This window comes from Sinohyriopsis cumingii, chromosome 12 (assembly GCF_028554795.1).
Source record: "Sinohyriopsis cumingii isolate HCF-2022 chromosome 12, ASM2855479v2, whole genome shotgun sequence".
Classification (NCBI taxonomy): Eukaryota; Metazoa; Mollusca; class Bivalvia; order Unionida; family Unionidae; genus Sinohyriopsis; species Sinohyriopsis cumingii.
Genome location: NC_142972.1, coordinates 25,008,302 through 25,029,146, shown reverse-complemented (window position 1 = coordinate 25,029,146; position 20,845 = coordinate 25,008,302). Strand labels below are relative to the sequence as shown.

Below are 20,845 nucleotides of genomic sequence, written 5' to 3'. Positions count from 1 at the left end.
CTTTGTTATCATTATCATCACCTCCATGTAATAGTATCACCATCAAACATCATAGGATCGAGTGAACAATCTAAGTCAATGTCTTGTACGATTGCATAACCTGTATCTTCAGTTCGCCCTACTGCCACTGTAGCTGTTCAGACCCCTGGATCTCAGGATGATACTTTTCACAATCCGTCTCAGGATGCTCTCAGAATACGTCTCAGAATTGATACGTCGCAGGGTTACGTCACAGGATTGTACGTCCTGCTACACTTCTCTCTATACTTCTCAGCATACGTCTCAGAATTGATATGTCGCAGGATTGCATCACAGGATTATACATCTCAGGAGCTATTTTCTCCCTTTGCTTTCACCGTTCCTGCCTCTAATCGCTAAATTAGTTCATTGGTTTCTTTTGACAACAGTCCCCTTTGGACAACAGTTCTTTTACAAGGAAATTTCTTGCAAATCCCCTGGAGTCCTTCTGGCTTCCTCTCGCAGAAAAGCTTTGTGTGGGAAACACGTCCCTTATATAACGTAACCAATCAGAATTAAACATCTCTGCCGCCTTTTCCAGAGGTGCCAAAGTCGGGGTCAGCTTGACCTGGTAGTTTGAGTAACAGAGTTTCTGCGATTTTTCAATTGTGACAGCTTTACCATGAAAATAAAGTTTACCATGTCCCTAATAGTTCATCTGGCTGCTGTATAAACAAATGCTTAATTAAGAATAAAACCTTTGTTATCATTGTCATCACGTCCATGTAATATATCACCATCAAATCTTTGTTATCATTGTCATCACGTCCATGTAATATATCACCATCATACCTTTGTTATCATAGTCATAATATCCATGTGATAGTATCTGCTCATAACGGTTTGATTCACTTGGGTCTAATGAAATGTTTGTTATTGTAACAGTTCAGCACATTAAAAATCCCTATAAATGATCCAAGGGAAATCTGGTTTTTGTCTGCTGTAGTCAGAATTGTAGTAATCTCTGTATCTTTTTGGTTTAAACTGTTTGAGTTCAGAGTTTTACAGTTTATGCATTGAATTATACCAAAATCTCAATCTAATTTCATGGCTTGCCATGGCAATTTTCTGTCTCACATGCATGTATTCATCCCCATCTCATATGTATGTATTTATCCCTGTCTTATATGCAAATGTTCATCCCCATGTCTCATTTGCAAGTAGTTATGCAAGTATTTTTTCCTGTGTTCATCCCCATGTCTCATAAAAACGTAAGGGATATTGTGATACACACCATTTTCTCCTATGCTAAAAGCATGAGACTTGTGTCCATGATAATTCTGTAGATTGGGCTGGTACTTTTGGAATTTTGATGTTGTCCCTAGAAGTATGGGATGCACTGACATAAATGTCAAATAACTCTTGTCTCACATGTCTTAGAATTGGCAATTTGATCACTGACCAAGGTGTCAGCACATGTTAAACTGGGATCCATGGCTTATACCCAGACATCTGTCCCATTCCCTTCCTGAACTTAGAGCATGGGTTATAACTTGGAAATTATTGTGATCGTCATCCTAGAACCATTAACCTAATAGATATATGAAGACAAATTTGCAAATGCAATTAACTTTGGCCTCTGTATCACCCAACATGGGAGCTTGCCCTTGGGTCATAGTTTAGCAACAGTTGTGATTTCCACCCTGTGATCATGAACATACTGTGTAAAATGTAAATACACATATCTAACTCACATTTGTACCTGAGACAGTTCCACTTTGAAGGACCTAGGCAGGATTCTAAAGCTTCAGGGAGAAGGTATGAACAGGGAATAATATGGAAGATATCATTACCTGTTGCATAATGTAGAAGATATCATTACCTGTTGCATAATATAGAAGATATCATTATATGTTGCATAATATAGAAGATATCATTACCTGTTGCATAATATAGAAGATATCATTATATGTTGCATAATATAGAGGATATCATTACCTGTTGCATAATATAGAAGATATCATTATATGTTGCATAATATAGAAGATATCATTACCTGTTGCATAATATAGAAGATATCATTACATGTTGCATAATATAGAAGATACCTTAATCTGTTGCATGATACAGAAGATATCATTACCTGTTACATCATCAGAATATGCATTTATTTTCAATACATTTGAAACCGCTTCGGTGGCCTAGTGGTTAGAGCATGTGCCTTAGATGCAGGAGGTCACAGGTTCAAGCCCCGACCAAGTCATACCAAAGACTTATAATAATGGTACTAACAGCTTCCTCACCAGTCAGTCAGCATTAAGAGGTTAGTATTAGGACTGGTCGGCCTGGTGTCAGGATAATGTGATTGGATGGGATATCATACTATATGTCTGCTACATGATGCCCCAGTGCTAAACATCACTATCAACTGCAACACTACAGACATCATAGAGATATGACTGAAAAATTTTTAAAGCTATGTTAAAAATCTCCAGAACACACACACATATTTCTGTTCAAAGAAATCAGGAGCCTGGTGACAAAGTTTTGTGCTAAAGTATTTAAAATTCCAATAAAGAGGAGGCATAGCTTAACTTGGTTCTGTGCATACTCTTGTATGCTTTTAGGGTCATAGACACACAATTTTGGCTTAAGAACTACTAATTTTCTTTAACAGTGGCATGTTATAAGGATAGAATTTCAATACCATTGATCTTTTTCTTTTGTATTGCTCTAAAATTGTTTGCATTAGTTCCAGGTGTCAGCCAACAGTAGGGAAATTAGAAAAGGTACAGATATTGTAATAGCCCTTGACAGGTAAATGCTTCTATTCCTCATTAATAAAGGTACAGATATTGTAATAGCCCTTGACAGGTCCAATGCTTCTATTCCTCATCAATAAAGGGCAATCAAATTTTCTTCTCCTGATACTTTATGCCTCTTGATGGCAAACAGCCAATTGCAGTTTAAATTACAAGCTGTCTATGTCTCTAGTTTCTTGTGTAATTGGTCTACCACCAGATTTAAGTTCCATCATGCCCCTCAGTTATTGCATTCAAAAGCAGATTTCTTCCAATGTAATTCAGTGTACCATGTCCACAATTTTTGAGAATAGTTCCAGTGAAATGAAGAACACAAAGAGATTAAATACAGGGAGAACATGTCCACAATTTTTGAGAATGGTTCCAGTGAAATGAAGAACACAAAGAGATTAAATACAGGGAGAATGATAGTAAAATTATATTTATCTGAATAATTCACCTTCACTTTGAAGCTTTAAATATCAGGCTGGAAGATAGTGTAAACTCCTCCATCACCTCCTTGGTTATTCAAATGTTCAAAAATAACATTTGATCTTGCTAAATGAAAACTTATTTTCCCAATCCTCTAGTTTTTCAGAGTAAATTCAATGAAATTAGCACCACCAATGGCTGTCGTTACTCAATCTGGTATAAACACTTTGAAAACTGGAGACAAGATGGCAGCCACCTTTGCAACACCAACAACACCATTTCAAGCCATTTACCAGAAGAAACCTTCTGCTTGTATGCAGAAAATTTTACATCCATATTTCTGAATTACTTAAAACCTCTTTAAAACTCATTTCATTTTTTGTTTTACTGGTCACAGACCAGAATTCAGCTTATAAAATGGCTGTTGTCTGTTGTCTAACATCTGTCCATTAGCAAACGTTATTATTGCTATTTCTTGTAAACTACTTGGAGGAATGCCATGAAACTTTACACACACATTCATCCGAAGGTCTAGTTGGTCCTAAATTAAAATAGTGATATCTGTAGTCAGATGTGGCTGCCACAGCAGTCAACTTGAACAAATATTGTTACTGTTACTTTGGAATGTGTGGTCATATCAGCATGAGATTTTCACTGAAAAACTGAATGATGTCAAGTTGGTCCTAAATGAAAACAATGCCTAATCTGATATTCAACATGGACACCACAGCAGTCATCTTGAAAATCATGTTATCACAACACTTATATTGTCATAGAGTTTTCAATAGAAGACTTCTTATGATGTCAAGTTGTTCCTAAATTAAAATGAAGCTGATCTTAGCCTAATATGGCTATCACAGCAGCCATCTTGAAATTCTTGTACTTGTTACTCATAATATTGACATGGGGTTTTTTATCTTGTTTTACTTGACATTTATATATATTTTGAAGGATTTCTCTTCCTTCATCTCCTTTTTACATTGTTCAGTTTTACCTTTAGTTGCCACCAGATGGCTACTTTTGTGCTGAGGCTCCATAAAACACTACTACATACATACATATTTCACTAAAAGATTTTGTTTGCCTTAAATGTAAATGGTGCCACTCAGATATTCAATATGGTCACCATGGCAACCATCTTGAAAATCTTTTCACTACTTTATCTAATGGTCATAAAACATGGGGTTTTCACTAAAAGACATCCTATGCTATCTGGTTGATCCAAAATGAAAATGGTGCAGATCTGACATCTAGAATGGACACTCATGTAGCCACATTGAAAATCTTATTGTTGCTACTCCTCCTGATTGATATGGGTTTCTTACTAGAAGACTTCTTACAATGCCCAGTTTGTCCCAAATAAAAACTGTTCTGTATGGGCCTCCAATATATCCACTACAAGTGCATCTTAAAACAAATGTTATAAGTACTCCTTGTAGATGGATAGTCATATCAACATGGAATTTTAACCAAATGACTTCTTGTCCTAGTTGGTCCTAAATGAAAATGATTCTGACTTTCCATTAGTATGTCCACCATAATATCCCTTTTAAAAATATTGTTATCCCTTCCTGTCCCTAATAGGTGTTATATTAACATGGTGTTTTCACCCAGTATGATATCTAGTTGGCCTTAAACGAAAATAGTGCCAGCTTGATATGTCTGCCATAATGGCTGTCATAATGCTATCCTGAAAATCTTGATGTCACTACTTCTTCTGAATGGATGGTACTATTGATATGGGGGTCTTCAACAAAATGCTTATAATAATGTCTACATGATCGCATATAAAAATGGTGCCAACTTGACAGCCAATATGTCCACCACAGCAGCTAGCTGAAATTCTTGTTATTGCAGAAGAATATTAGAGATGGTTCCTGGAAATTCTCTTTTTGTCCCTGGATACAGCATCAGTCAGTTTGAGTGACTCTTTGTTGATGATGCATCACCCAAAATAGTCTTGAACTTTCTACATGAATGTAGTTATATTTCTGAGAAATTCAAAACTTTGAATCTATCTTTTATTGGTTCTATAAAACTTTCAAAACTTTTATTTTTGTTACGGTATACTTTGAAAGGATCTTTGTATCTTTACTTTTGAATGTTTCTTTTTTTGCAGAAGGGTTTATCAAAACAGAGATTTTAGTATTTTTTGTAGCTGTGGCTTTTGTTAAGTCCCTGAAATTTTGCTTAGCCATGATTGTGTTGATGTGCCATTAAACCCTTAACAGCAGGCATACATTCGATGCTGTTCACTGAAACATGAATAAGGGATATTCAGTAGACCAAGGATTGCCCTATGTGGATAGGTTTATAGAGATAGTGATTTATTTTGGCTTTTTAATGTTTTTAACATCAGCATACATGCAACTCACATTTGCTTTCATATCCCATAAAGTCAGCATACATGCGCCTCAGATTTGCTTTCATATCCCATAAAGTCAGCATACATGTAACTCAGATTTGCTTTCATATCCCATAAAGTCAGCTTACATGCAACTCAGATTTGCTTTCATATCCCAGAAAGTCAGCATACATGCAACTCAGATTTGCTTTCATATCCCAGAAAGTCAGCATACATGCAACTCAGATTTGCTTTCATATCCCAGAAAGTCAGCATACATGCAACATTTGCTTTCATATCCCAGAAAGTCAGCATACATGCAACTCAGATTTGCTTTCATATCCCATAAAGTCAGCATACATGCAACTCAGATTTGCTTTCATATCCCATAAAGTCAGCATACATGCAACTCAGATTTGCTTTCATATCCCATCAAGTCAGCATACATGTAACTCAGATTTGCTTTCATATCCCATAAAGTCAGCATACATGTAACTCTGTTTTGCTTTCATATCCCATAAAGTCAGCATACAGGTGACTCAGATTTGCTTTCATATCCCATAAAGTCAGCATACATGTAACTCAGATTTGCTTTCATATCCCATAAAGTCAGCATATGTGTACCTCAGATTTGCTTTCATATCCCATAAAGTCAGCATACATGCAACTTTTGCTTTCATATCCCATCAAGTCAGCATACATGTAACTCAGATTTGCTTTCATATCCCATAAAGTTAGCATACATGTAACTCAATTTTGCTTTCATATCCCATCAAGTCAGCATACATGTAACTCAGATTTGCTTTCATATCCCATAAAGACAGCATACATGTAACTCAGATTTGCTTTCATATTCCATCAAGTCAGCATACATGTAACTCAGATTTGCTTCCATAAAGTCAGCATACATGCAACTCAGATTTGCTTTCATATCCCATAAAGTCAGCTTACATGTAACTCAGATTTGATTTCATATCCCATAAAGTCAGCATACATGTAACTCGGTTTTGCTTTCATATCCCATCAAGTCAGCATACATGTAACTCAGATTTGCTTTCATATCCCATAAAGTCAGCATACGTGTAACTCAGATTTGCTTTCATATCCCATAAAGTCAGTATACGTGCAGCTCTGATTTGCTCCAAAATACCTTTATGTTGCTATCTTGTATCATTTTTTTCTGAATAATATTTTGCAAATTTATTTCTTCACCAAATTGACATTTATTATGCTTGCTAATATTATGTGATACAGTGTAAAGACATGCAGTAATATTAAACATATTTATTGTGATTGTGAATAACAGAGTAGACTTTCTACAGCATTAATACAGTGATAGAAATTTACGGTATTAATCCAGTCATAAATTTTGCAACACAATTATTGTTTGATGATATACTCATGCTCAAAACTAAGCAACCACCCCCCACCCCTGACCTCCCAGCCTTTCTAGGAAGACCTAGGTCAACTTTTTATTTTGTTTTCTAGCAAAATGTTTGCAGAAAAATGTCTGTGTTTGACCTAAAACTTTGCCCATCAGTTTTTTTCCACTCAAAAATTTTGAAACACTAGTTGGGGTTATAATCCCTGCTTAACCTAACATTTTGTCCTTTAGTTGCCACTTTGAAGGACTTAATAGATGACCCGAAATTGGCCCTCTCAAGGAGGGGTCACCCAAGAGAGCACCCCACCCCCAATCATAGTTTTATCTAAAGAGCCCTACCCCAATGGGGGTCGCCAAAGTGAAAGAAGACCCTCACTGGTCATTTAAGTGAAGGCCCCCCCCACATGGCTCTTAAGAGATACCCCCTCCCCCACCTCAGTGGCACCCAAGAGAGTCTCCTACAGTTGGATCAGCTAAGAGGGTCCACCACAAGGTTACCAACAAGCAGCCCCACCCCTCCAAGGTGGGTTAACCAAGAAAGGCCCCCTTGTAGGTTATCCTAGAGGGTTCCAGATTTGGTTCACCCAGAGACCACTTTTTAAGCCTCATCTGGTCATAAGGTGAAGTTAGCTTATGGTGTGGTCTTTTGTAGTATGTCAGCCATTGCTCATCTTGGTATAAAGCAGTTTCAGAAAATGTATTCAATTATTGCCAAACATCAGTCAAATATGCCTGACACTGCTAAAATAAAATAAACATTAAACAATTGCTTTTCACAAACTGCACAACAGAATGTGTCCAAATTTTACAGAAAAATGTCTGTCATGAAACCTTTAAATTGTTTCATATGATGTCAATCTGATGTCAGATATGGTTGCCACTATTTTAAACAGAATAACTGAGTTGTACTCATCAAACGCATTCAATAGAATTCAACCAAGTTCAATGAAAGGCATCCTTGCATGAAGCTCTTTCAACTTTGTTAATGTGCATCTGCCATTATATATGGACACCATTAATAAAAATAGGAAAAACATTTAAAGACTTCTTTAAATAATGCCACTAACATGGCTGCTAGTACTAAAAATAGAAGAAAGAAAACTATCAATAACTTCTTTAAAAAAGCAGCTTAATAGAATTTAACTAAATTTGATGGAAGGCATCCTGGTAAAGGTGGCTTCAAGTTCTACCCAACTAACTTGATTAGTTTTAGGACCACACAGGCTTCTTGTATTCTTCCTTTTTTATTGGACCGCTCCGGTGGCCTAGTGGTTAGAGCGTCCGCCTCGGATGCGGGAGGTCGTGGGTTCGATCCCCGGCCGAGTCATACCAGAGACTTAAAAAATGGTACTAACAGCTGCCTCGCTTGGCGTTCAGCATTAAGAGGTTAGTGTTAGGACTGGTTGGCCTGGTGTCAGGATAATGTGACTGGGTGGGACATCATGCTACATGTCTGCGGCATGATGCCCCAGTGCTAGACATCACTATAAACTGCCACATTGCAGACATCGTAGCGATATGACTGAAAAATTGTTAAAGCTACGTTAAAAATAAAAATCACATCACATCACATCACATCCTTTTTTATTGTCCCAATGGCATAAAATCATTCATTAAATAAATTGTTTAGATAAACAGATAAAAGTTCAATTTGGTTTGTTAAAGTGATGCTTGGTTGCTGTTAAAATTAGCTGTCTAGAAAATTTACTAAATATGAATAAAACATTTATTATACTATTTTAACACAGAATAAAAATGTGTCCTTGATTTGGTAAATGTTGCCATGTTGATGATTGGCAAAAGCTTCTGATAATATCCCATTCAAAATGTTGTTCAACTTCCTGTTTATCAATTCTAACAAGCACATCATCATAGTTTATTCAAAGTTTTAAAGTTTCTTTTTTGGTATCCAGATTTTAAAATTGATAGCCAAAATTGTGAGAATGTGTTGTGACTTTAAGAACATGATGCTCTCATGGACGGCATGCAATGCTGTTCAGGTTAAACTGAATTTTAATAGACTACCAGAAGTTGTGAATGAATCTCCATTTATATGGTTGATGGCATGTACAAAAACCTTCAGCATCAAAAACAAATCACATAAATAATTTCAATTCATTATATGTGAATTCACATGAAATGAGAATTTTATTTGTGCTCTGTTATTATTTAAAATGAACATTTTAAAGTGAAATTGATTCATAGATATATAACTCCTGATGTAGATTTTTGTACTAATGACAATGAAGGATCAAACACTAAATTCCAGACCATGACTCTGGAACTTGAACCGATGTTTCTTTAAATCAAATGTGATATGCCCTTGTAAGATTACTTGGACAGTTTTTATTACGAAGATAATTCATCTACAAGGTAAATTACTTGACTTGAAAGAATAATAGTTCTCACAATGCTATCACTGCCTGCAGCTTGATGAATAGTGCAGCACAGTACACTAAATGTTTGACCATTTGATTCCTATATGACAAGGCTAGGTTTGAGAATAAGCCCAACTTGAAATTTTATTCAAGGTGGTCTTTAGATGTACACAGCATTTTGTCGAATTTGATTTGTCATTTTCTGGGGTGGAGATAAAGAGGTTCAGGGTCTATACTGGGATGCAGTTTGAGAGGTTTTCAGGGTCTGTTCTGAGGTTGACTGAGCAGTTTCAAGGTCTGTTCTGGGATGGAGTTTGAGAGGGTTCAGGGTCTATTCAGGGGTGGATGTTTGGAGGGTCCAGGGTCAGTTCTCTTTGAGGGTTCAGGGTTTATTCTGGGATAATGTTTGAGAGGGTTCATGGTCTGTTCCTGGGTAAAGTTTGAGAAGGTTTTGGGACTATTATGGTGTGGAGTTTGAGATGATTCTGGGTCTTTTCCGTGATGGAGTTTGAGAGGGTTCAGGGTCTATTCTAGGATGAATTGTAGAGGGTTCAGGATCTATTCTGGGATGGAGTTTAAGAGGGTGCAGGGTCTATTCTGGGATGGAGTTTAAGAGGGTGCAGGGTCTATTCTGGGATTGAGTTTAAGAGGGCTCAGAGTCTTTTCTGGGATGGAGTTTAAGAGAGCTCAGTCTTTTCTGGGATGGAGTTCAAGAGGGTTCATGGTATATTCTGGGATGGAATTTAAGAGGGTACAGGGTCTATTTTGGGATGTTCAGTTACTGGATTTATTGTAATTTGTATTCAAAATGGATAGAAAAAAAAACTGTGCAAAAGTCACACCTATTTTAAACTTACCTTTATTTCTTTATTAAATACCTCCTATATTCGGTAAATTTTCTCTTTTTTTTCAAATGCAATGGAGAATCCCCCCCCCCAATTTTTAGTTTTAGAGTAGACACTGGGGGTGGGGACACTTGCGAAAGGGGATGTGTGTCAGGAACTAACTGTAGGGAGCACAGGATGATGCATCTGTGCTACATAATTCATGTTTTATTTCTGTTATTACAATTTGTCCTATGCTATCCAGTACACTTTATTATAATTTGTCCTATGCTATCCAGTACAGTTTATTATAATTTGTCATCTGCTATCCAATACAGTTTATTATAACTTGTCATCTGCTATCCAATACAGTTTATTATAATTTGTCATCGCTATCCAATACAGTTTAACAATCGATGCTGCTTAAAATGATAAAATTCTGAGTTATTTTGTCAACCTGTCCTCAGCTTGCATCATATTATGGACTGAAATAAACTTTTTATGTCATTGTTGATAATGATACCTACAACAAAACCTGTTTATTGTTGCCTTTGCAAAGTAATTTTTCAAATCCCAAAAGGTGAAGATTGTTTTACGTTGAAAACAAATTCACATCCAACATCTTTAAATGGGAAAGTTGACAAAATCCTAACACATTTTCTTCCATGTACTGTATCAAGGATGCTTTTAGCATAATTCACACCAACCTGTGTGAATTGTCATGATTTTTGTAGCAATAACAAAGGGACAACAATTTGAAAGTAGAAGAGGAATTATATTTAAATAAACATGGCTTTGAAATGGTTTGAATTTTGAATCAGCAAAAGACAAAGGATAAGATTTGAAAGAATAAAAAAGAAGAGAAGAAAAATTTAGTATCGAATGCATTACCAAATAAATGGTGGAAAATATTTAGTATTAAATGCATTACCAAATAAACAGTGGAAAATTCTTTCCATTTTTTTAACTTGTGGTTCTCCCTGAAGGTCTCTGATAGCAAACCTTTTAGCTTGTTTCCCATATTGCAGCTAAGTTTTAACTGGTTTCCCATAATGCAGCAAACCTTTTAACTGGTTTCCCATAATGCAGCAAACCTTTTAACTGGTTTCCCATAATGCAGCAAACCTGTTAATAATGTCAATTTAACACTATCATATTAATTAGTAGCTGTGTAAGTAGCCAGTTGTGATGGTCTGTATATACATAAGTCATTGATATCAATCGTTCATAAAAGACCATTGACACAATTTCTTTTTTTCTCTGCAGCTTCATGATGGTGCTAATCTGCCTGATATTCAGCGTGCTTTCCACAATAGACCAATACTCCGAATTTGCCAATGAATCACTGTTTTGGATGGTAAGAATTCAATAGCTACTGTAATCAAACATGCCAATGAATCACTGTTTTGGATGGTAAGAATTCAATAGCTACTGTAATCAAACATGCCAATGAATCACTGTTTTGGATGGTAAGAATTCAGATAGCTACTGTAATCAAACATGCCAATGAATCACTGTTTTGGATGGTAAGAATTCAATAGCTACTGTAATCAAACATGCCAATGAATCACTGTTTTGGATGGTAAGAATTCAATAGCTACTGTAATCAAACATGCCAATGAATCACTGTTTTGGATGGTAAGAATTCAGATAGCTACTGTAATCAAACATGCCAATGAATCACTGTTTTGGATGGTAAGAATTCGGATAGCTACTGTAATCCAACATGCCAATGAATCACTGTTTTGGATGGTAAGAATTCAGATTGCTACTGTAATCAAACATGCCAATGAATCACTGTTTTGGATGGTAAGAATTCAGATAACTACTGTAATCCAACATGCCAATAAATCATTGTTTTGGATGGTAAGAATTCAAATAGCTACTGTAATCAAATGTGCCAATGAATCACTGTTTTGGATGGTAAGAATTCAGATAGCTACTGTAATCAAACGTGCTATTGCTAATGACCTGATTTGAAAGTTATTCATTGTATATACAGTGCATAAAGCAAAAGCTGTTTTTTTAAATATGTCCACTATAGTTGTGAAGATGGACTAGACAGAGAAGTACTACTGAAAAAGAACCTATACGTATCAACTCATCCGTTGTTTTCTAACATCTTTATATATTATTATTATTATAAGCAGCTTTATTTTCTGACTTCAGGTAAAAGTAAAAACATTTAATACATATTTTCATTCTGTAAAAATATTATGTCATCTAATTTATAGGAAATAGTGTAGAGCTGTATGTACTTGCTTATAAGTCGAACTGCAAACATCAAAGATCCTGTTCTGCTGTAGCATAATGCACCTTAAGATTAGGGTCCATGTTGTTTGTTTTACTGATTACTCCAAACAAAAAGCACAGTCCTAGACCTGCTAGTGTATTTTGAAATGGCAGATCTTAGTCAGTTTGCATTTGGACTTGACTTATGAGCAAGTAGATATGGTGAAACAAGAAATATTTTAACTTTCATGAAGGTTAATCAGTATTTCTTTTATATGATTTGACTCAAAGGTTTAGTAAAATATCGGTTTTAAGTTGCTATTTGTAAACTGCAAATTTTTACTACACTTTTTTTCTCTGTATTTTCCTACCACATTGCCTTATTCATGCCTGGGAGAGGTCAGTTACCCCAGATTTTTAGTGCAGTGTGGATGCTGTTTATTTCATATCTCCTTAACCTTTTGAGATATCTTTCATGAAGCTTGGTCTACTTATGTATCATGATTATACAATGTGTCCTGTAAAAAATTGATTTATCTTGCTTGCATTTTAAGACTTGTCCCCATTTTTGCTATTTTATGGCATGGTTCTTCACTGACAGCATATTGTTTATATTTGCTGTTTGCGCGTTGTTTATATTCACTGATTGTGCATTGTTTTTAATCTCTTGGCTGTTGACATTTGCTGTTTTCAGATTCTCCAAAAATGGACCATTTTCAGCCAACCTTGGCACAGAGCAATCTAACATAAAGATTTTAAAGGTTATGCAGATGATGCCAGTCTGCTGTCAAATATGGCCACCATTACTATAAATAGAAAATGCATTAAATATGATTAAATTTGACATAAAGCATTCTTCTATCAAGGTCTTTCAGATTTATGCAAACAATATAAATCTGGCAAATATGGACACCCTTACTACAACTAAAAAAAATAAAATAAATGGCATCTTCTCGAAAACATTTCTTTTCTTCTATATTTGATAAAAGTAGTCAGGAAACACTGGCTTAAAAGGGATTTTTAAGTTTTGTACATGCTGATACACTGTCAAATATGTCCACTGTTATTAAAAACAGAAAACCTTTCTGTGATCTCTTCAGAACTTCTTGACATGATTTGATGGAAAGCATTTGTGAATGAAGGTCTTTCAGATTTACAAATGCTAAATCCACCATCCAATAAAGAACATTTACTAAAATTGGAAAACTTTTAAACATCTTATTCTCAGAAAACACTGAACAGTACCAGGCTAAATATGAAAGAAAACATTCAGGGTTAAAGGTCTTTTAAATTTTTATATATATATATATAATTTTAAAAAATATTGTATCAGGAAAGCTTTTACATAAAATATGTGAATGCACAGCTTGACCTGACAGTGACTGAACAATGTGTCAAACCCATCCATCAATTATGCCGTGAGAGCTGAGCTTTAAGTGCTCTAAAATCAAGAATCAATTTAAGTACTAGACTATTATTTGCTATTGATCAAAACTTAAAACACCAAATGGTGAATTCTAGATGAGTAATATTTTTGGTGGCAGTAATACTTTTTTCTTAAACAGTAATGAACATTGAAGTTAAAAAAAATTTAAAATTTCACATTCACTAGAAAACTCTAAGGATCAACTCTTTTATGTGGAAAAGGAACTTAATAGACAATAATGCTTAGTGGAAAGTTTGTGATCAACAAGATAAGTTTTTTCTATGTTTATAAGGCTAATTTGTCACCAGTCGTATGATATTATTTACCAGATGTTTATCTGTGAAAACATTTTTTGGCTTTTTTTGGTAATAATCATGTAAGATTTTTTTACCAATCAACTGAATTGAATTAGTTACAAGTGATGCTGATCTGCAAGCCAATCGACCATCAAATATGGCTGGCATTACAAAAAAATATAAAACTTTAAAACAACTTCTCACAAACCATTGAACAGAATTAGACCATATTTGATACAAAGCATTCTGGCATGTAAAGCTTTTTATTAATTTATACAAATTAGTTGGCTTATTTTTTTTTTTTAAAAAAAAAAAAAATTAATTGAAAGAACTTCTCCAAACACCTGAGCAATTTAGACCAAATTTGACACAGAGCACCCTTTACAAAAGGCATTGAAAGTTTTATACACATGCTGCTAATCTACCTTAAAAAAATTGGCTGTTACTAAAAATAAGAAAACTAAATTTAAATTACTTTTTTTTAAAAATCTGCTTGAGATTTTGATTAAATTTGACACAGATAATCCTGATATGAAAACCTCTTTGTTTTTGACAGAGAATATCCTGACATGAAGACCTCTCATGTTTGACACACAACATCCTGACATGTATACCTCTCGCTTTTGACACACAACATCCTGACATGAAGACCTCACACGTTTGACACACAACATCCTGACATGAAGACCTCTCACTTTTTGACACACAACACTCTGACATGAAGACCTCCCACGTTTTGATACAGAACATCCTGATGTGAAGACCTCTCACTTTTGACATAGAACATCCTAATTTGAAGACCTCTCACTTTTGACACATAACATCCTGACATGAAAACGTCTCTGTTTTGACACAGAACATCCTGACATGAAGACCTCTTCCTTTTGGATGCAAACATCCAGACATGAAGACCTCTCACTTTTGGACACACAGCATCCTGACTTGAAGAATTCTGTTTTGCACAAATAAGGATGGCATTTCATTATGTCCATTGTTACTGAAAACAAACCCTGTAAGTGACTTGTTGGAAAATTTTGGTTAACAGTATTTGCTGAAATTTCACATGGGGCATTCTGGCATAAGACCCTTTAAGTTTGTACAAATGATACTGATTTCCCTTCCAATATGGCTGCCAGTTTTAAAAATTATTAAAACCTTTGAATGTTAGAAAGCATCATTAACTAACCCATATTGCCTGGCCAGCAGGACTTGCATTTAGCTTTTAGGAAGACATGAACCAGATGAGAAATCTAAGGCCCACTTGAGCCTCTTGTCGATTTTTGTCTGTCAGTAACATTCATGTCCAGTTGATATCTCCAGAACTGATTAAGAATCTTCATGAAACTTTGCTTGTGTTTCTACTATAACAAGAGTTGTGTCCAATTTAATATATGGCTTTGCTAGAGTAGTATTTTTAATGCTGTCTTCCCATTTTTTGAAAATTGTAGTATCACCTCATATCTTGTACATGTATTCCATAAACAGCTGCTTACTGACATATTAAGTTCCATCGAGTTTCTATATAAACTTTATACGAGTAACATATGTATGGGAATGTTTTGGCATACTAGCATCTGAAATAATAGAACTCATTATTCAACAGCTGATGCAATCTGCAATAGAAACAGACTCCACACATGATTTGATTTTGTTAGTGTCATAATTGCAAATGGGGAATCAGTGCCAGTAAAAAGGTTTTGTGTTATTCTTCATGTCTTTTCAGTTGGTTGGTTTAACATCATTTTTTGTAGACTGTTCTAACAAAACAATTTATATTAAAATAATATAGCCAGTGACAATACAATCAGTATTACTGCTATCTGCTGATTACAAATGTAACTTAAATTCTTCATGGGGAAACAGTATGTATGGTACTGTTTAATTTTTCATATTGATGATAAAGAGTTGAAAGGCTCAGTACAAGTTCTGCCCATTTGAATTCGCATTTGTAGTACAAGGTGTTGGTTCAAGTAAACTTTCCAAATTCTGAAAAATATTTAATTAAGAAGAACAATTTACTAACCTTAGTAATACATGATCTCATTTATTGTCTCCCTTCATTTTGAAGAAAAACACTGGACATAATATTCATGCTTTCATCCATTCATGATCTGGATGTCCATCCACTAGTACATGTTTCCTTCACCTTTATAAGTTAAAACTGGCTTGAACTAAAGGGAGGACGCTTGCACTTGTACATCATCATTACTAGATGGTGTGTCACATACCAGATTTGGGTGGCTGTCCTCAAAGTCAAGGTCTGTACTCGCTTCCACTAGCAATGGTACGGAGCTGCTTACACTGACATAGGAATGCAGACTTGATTTCCTTTAAAGTAATGCTGGATCACAGTAAAGATTTACGGAGGGCAGCCCCATTTGGTGGGTTAACCCCAATGGTGGCATCTCAAGATCTGAGAGATCAGCAGCACCAGTCATTGACCATGGTTCAAGGCCTGGATAACTGGTGAAGAAGTATCCATGGACATTGATGGTTCCCCAGGCAAAATGCTTTAAGCAGGGAGTCCAATAGAACTGTCAGACTCTTTTATAAACCTTCTCTCCCATTTTTGGTAAATGGGGCAGTTATATTGTCCATAGTAGAAACCTATGGATACCTCCCCCATTTGGAAGTGAGAGAGCTACTTACCTCTCCTGTCTAGTCCCCTCTTTCAAACTCCACAGTAGGTACTTTCTAAAGGTCTGGTTGGACCTAACAGATCATGCATGTGACCTCTCTACAACAAGAGAGGATTACTCCACTTCTGTCAAGGCACCCTATTTGTTTTCACCGAACCATTCTAGAATCTTTTAGAGAAGAGGTATACACCATTCTAATGAAAAGAGCAGTTGAGACAGTGTTACACACTCAAAACTCAGGGTTCTGTCCCCGGAGCTTTCTGGTTTCAAATGTTTCCCCACTGAAGATTTTATTGAGAAGAGCATTTTAGGATGGGGACATCAGCCTCAGTTGGGAATGTTATAAGGTACAAACACTAGGCAGTCTCCATAGACATTCAGGATGTGGACATCAGCCTCAGTTGGGAATGTCATAAGGTACAAAGACTAGGTAGTCTCCATAGACATTAAGGATGGGGACATCAGCCTTAGTTGGGAATGTCATAAGGCACAATGACTAGGCAGTCTCCATAGACATTCAGGATGGAGACATCAGCCTCAGTTGGGAATGTTGTAGGGCAGAAGGCATAGGCAGTCTCCATAGACAATCAGGATGGAGACATCAACCTCAGTTGAGAATGTCATGAGGCTCAGAGACTAGGCAATCTCCATAGACATTCAGGATGGAGATATCAGCCTCAGTCAGGAATGTCATAAGGCTCAAAGACTATGAAGTCTCCATAGACAATCAGGATGGAGACATCAACCTCAGTTGAGAATATCATAAGGCATAGAGACTAGGAAGTCTCCATAGACATTCAGGATGGAGACATCAGCCTCAGTCAGGAATGTCATAAGGCTCAAAGACTAGGCAATCTCCATAGACATTCAGGATGGAGATATCAGCCTCAGTCAGGAATGTCATAAGGCTCAAAGACTATGAAGTCTCCATAGACAATCAGGATGGAGACATCAACCTCAGTTGAGAATATCATAAGGCATAGAGACTATGAAGTCTCCATAGACATTCAGGATGGAGACATCAGCCTCAGTCAGGAATGTCATAAGGCTCAAAGACTATGAAGTCTCCATAGACAATCAGGATGGAGACATCAACCTCAGTTGAGAATATCATAAGGCATAGAGACTAGGAAGTCTCCATAGACATTCAGGATGGAGACATCAGCCTCAGTCAGGAATGTCATAAGGCTCAAAGACTAGGCAATCTCCATAGACATTCAGGATGGAGACATCAGCCTCAGTCAGGAATGTCATAAGGCTCAAAGATTAAGCAATCTCCATAGACATTCAGGATGCTTACCTACATGTCCCCATCTTTCTGTCACCATTGGGATCAAAATGTCATCACCTCCTCAGCTGGTGGGTAAATTGTCAGAGTGTTTTGGCCAGAGTTCTGATATGTGCTTTAGAACCTCTATTTTGTAGAGAAAGTACAAATATAAATGCATTTAATTATATATAATCTAATTCAATCAATGAAATATGGAACCTGTTCAATTTGACAAATACATTACAACTTATCATAAAAGTAGTATAAATTCACTAACCTTCCACTACTTTTGTACTGTCTATACACAATGTACCTAGTTGGAGCATATTCATTAAATTTTCTGTTTATTATGTCCATATATAAATACAGCTTGTTATCAATGTTGTGTGTGTGCATGTGTGTTTGTTTGTCTGTGTTACTGTGTACATGTATTTTGAATATAAATATGCATAACATAGAGTACAACAAAGAGAATTTGTTCCTTGCAGCTAACTGTTGCCCCCTCTAAATAAAGTCATTATTATCAGAAGTAGTAGTTGTAGTAGTAGTATTATTACAATATACAGGAAAATGTTGCCACAATTAGTCCTTTCTTACAGTATGCAAGAAAATGTTGCCACAATTAGTCCTTTCATACAATATGCAGGAAAATGTTGCCACAATTAGTCCTTTCTTACAGTATGCAGAAAATGTTGCCACAGTTAGTCCTTTCTTACAATATACAGCAAAATATTGCCACAGTTAGTCCTTTCTTACAATATGCAAAAAAATGTTGCCACAATTAGTCCTTTCTTACAATATGCAAGAAAATGTTGCCACAATTAGTCCTTTCTTACAATATACAGAAAAATGTTGCCACAATTAGTCCTTTCTTACAGTATGCAGAAAATGTTGCCACAATTAATCCTTTCTTACAATATACAGCAAAATGTTGCCACAGTTAGTCCTTTCTTACAATATGCAAGAAAATGTTGCCACAATTAGTCCTTTCTTACAATATACAGGAAAATGTTGCCACAATTAGTCCTTTCTTACAATATACAGAAAAATGTTGCCACAATTAGTCCTTTCTTACAGTATGCAGAAAATGTTGCCACAGTTAGTCCTTTCTTACAATATACAGCAAAATGTTGCCACAGTTAGTCCTTTCTTACAATATGCAAGAAAATGTTGCCACAATTAGTCCTTTCTTACAATATACAGGAAAATGTTGCCACAATTAGTCCTTTCGTACAGTATACTGGAAAATGTTGCCATAATTAGTCCTTTCGTACAATATGCAGGAAAATGTTGCCATAATTAGACCTTTCTTACATTATACAGCAGAATGTTGCCTCAATCAGTCCTTTCTTACAATATGCATGAAAATGTTGCCACAGTTCTTTCATACAATATGCAGGAAAATGTTGCCATAATTAGTCCTTTCTTACAATATACAGGGAAATGTTGCCACAGTTAGTCCTTTCTTACAGTATGCAGGAAAATGTTGTCACAATTAATAGTATGCAACAGGGCAGATATGGCCTATTCTATTTTACATCCTCAAGTCTTTAAGATATTCAGCAATGTTACATAGTACCTAAAAATATTATAAAATGTAGTGTATGCAATATTTCATTCAGCTGCAATAAATTTGAGACAGTGTGAATACAAAGTATATATTATAGCTTAAATAATGTCAATTATAATTTTCAGATGAGTTAAAATGCAAATATCGTTTTTGATCTTAATTTGTAATGAAAATTAAAGGATAAACATTAGTATATAACTAATATGGCATGAGAGTGTTCAAATTTAAAGGTACAAAAAGTTAAAGATCAATACACTTCATGGGTCAATACTATGTGCTGATTAATATATTTTTTGTCAGTGATTTCTAAATTAAATACATTTTATTTGAGCTAAAGAAAACTAAACATGAAGTTTAAACTTGTTTTGTTTTCACATTTCAGGAGATAGTTTTAGTAGTATTTTTTGGTGTAGAATATGCAGTGAGATTATGGTCAGCAGGGTGCCGCAGCAAATATATAGGAGTGAGAGGTCGCTTTAGATTTGTAAGGAAACCTATCTCAATCATAGGTATGTATTTATACATATTTTTCTTCTGTATACTGTAGAGATGTAATGATTCAGTAAAATTTATTGGCAACCTGGTATTTTCTGCAATGAAATACTGCATTGATATCTGTACTTATGCCAGAGTATCAGAATGCCAGTAAATATGGCATCACAAGTGTGACAGTACATTGATATCTGTACTAATACCAGAATATCAGAATGCTAGATATATGGCATCACAAGTGTTACAGTATATTGATATCTGTACTAATACCAGAATATCAGAATGCTAGATATATGGCATCACAAGTGTTACAGTACATTGATAGCTGTACAAATGCCACAATTTCCAAGTACATATGGCATCAGAAGTGTGACAGTACATTGATATCTGTACTAATACCAGAATATCAGAATGCTAGATATATGGCATCACAAGTGTTACTGTACATTAATAGCTGTACAAATGCCACAATATCCAAGTACATATGGCATCACAAGTGTGACAGTACATTGATGTAGTAGTGCTTGATATACATTAATTAAAGTTGAGAAAAGAAAGAAAATTGAAGAGCTGTATTTTCAGTGAAAGGCATTAAAGATTTTAGTGCTGTTCTGTATTTATTCATTAACTAGACATTAATCATTAAACTGGTTCCCTTACTATGCTTTTCAACAATTTGAACAAATGCATAGTGTGTAATTTATTTCACTGTTCAAACTAGCCTTTATATCACAAAATGTACCAAATAAAATATTGATAACATTTGTAACAAAATTGAATAAATCTCCAAATCCATTAT

General features: G+C 35.4%; 1 protein-coding gene across 1 annotated transcript in view; it reads left to right on the top strand.

The window, feature by feature from the left end:
* LOC149786115 (potassium voltage-gated channel subfamily KQT member 1-like) overlaps nt 1–20,845 on the top strand; it is a 236,495-nt gene that overhangs the window by 119,938 nt on the left and 95,712 nt on the right. Inside the window, exons 4-5 of the mRNA XM_089976440.1 lie at nt 11,388–11,478; nt 19,937–20,063. Coding sequence (XP_089832566.1) covers nt 11,388–11,478; nt 19,937–20,063 — 218 coding nt within the window. The remainder of the gene's footprint in view (nt 1–11,387; nt 11,479–19,936; nt 20,064–20,845) is intronic.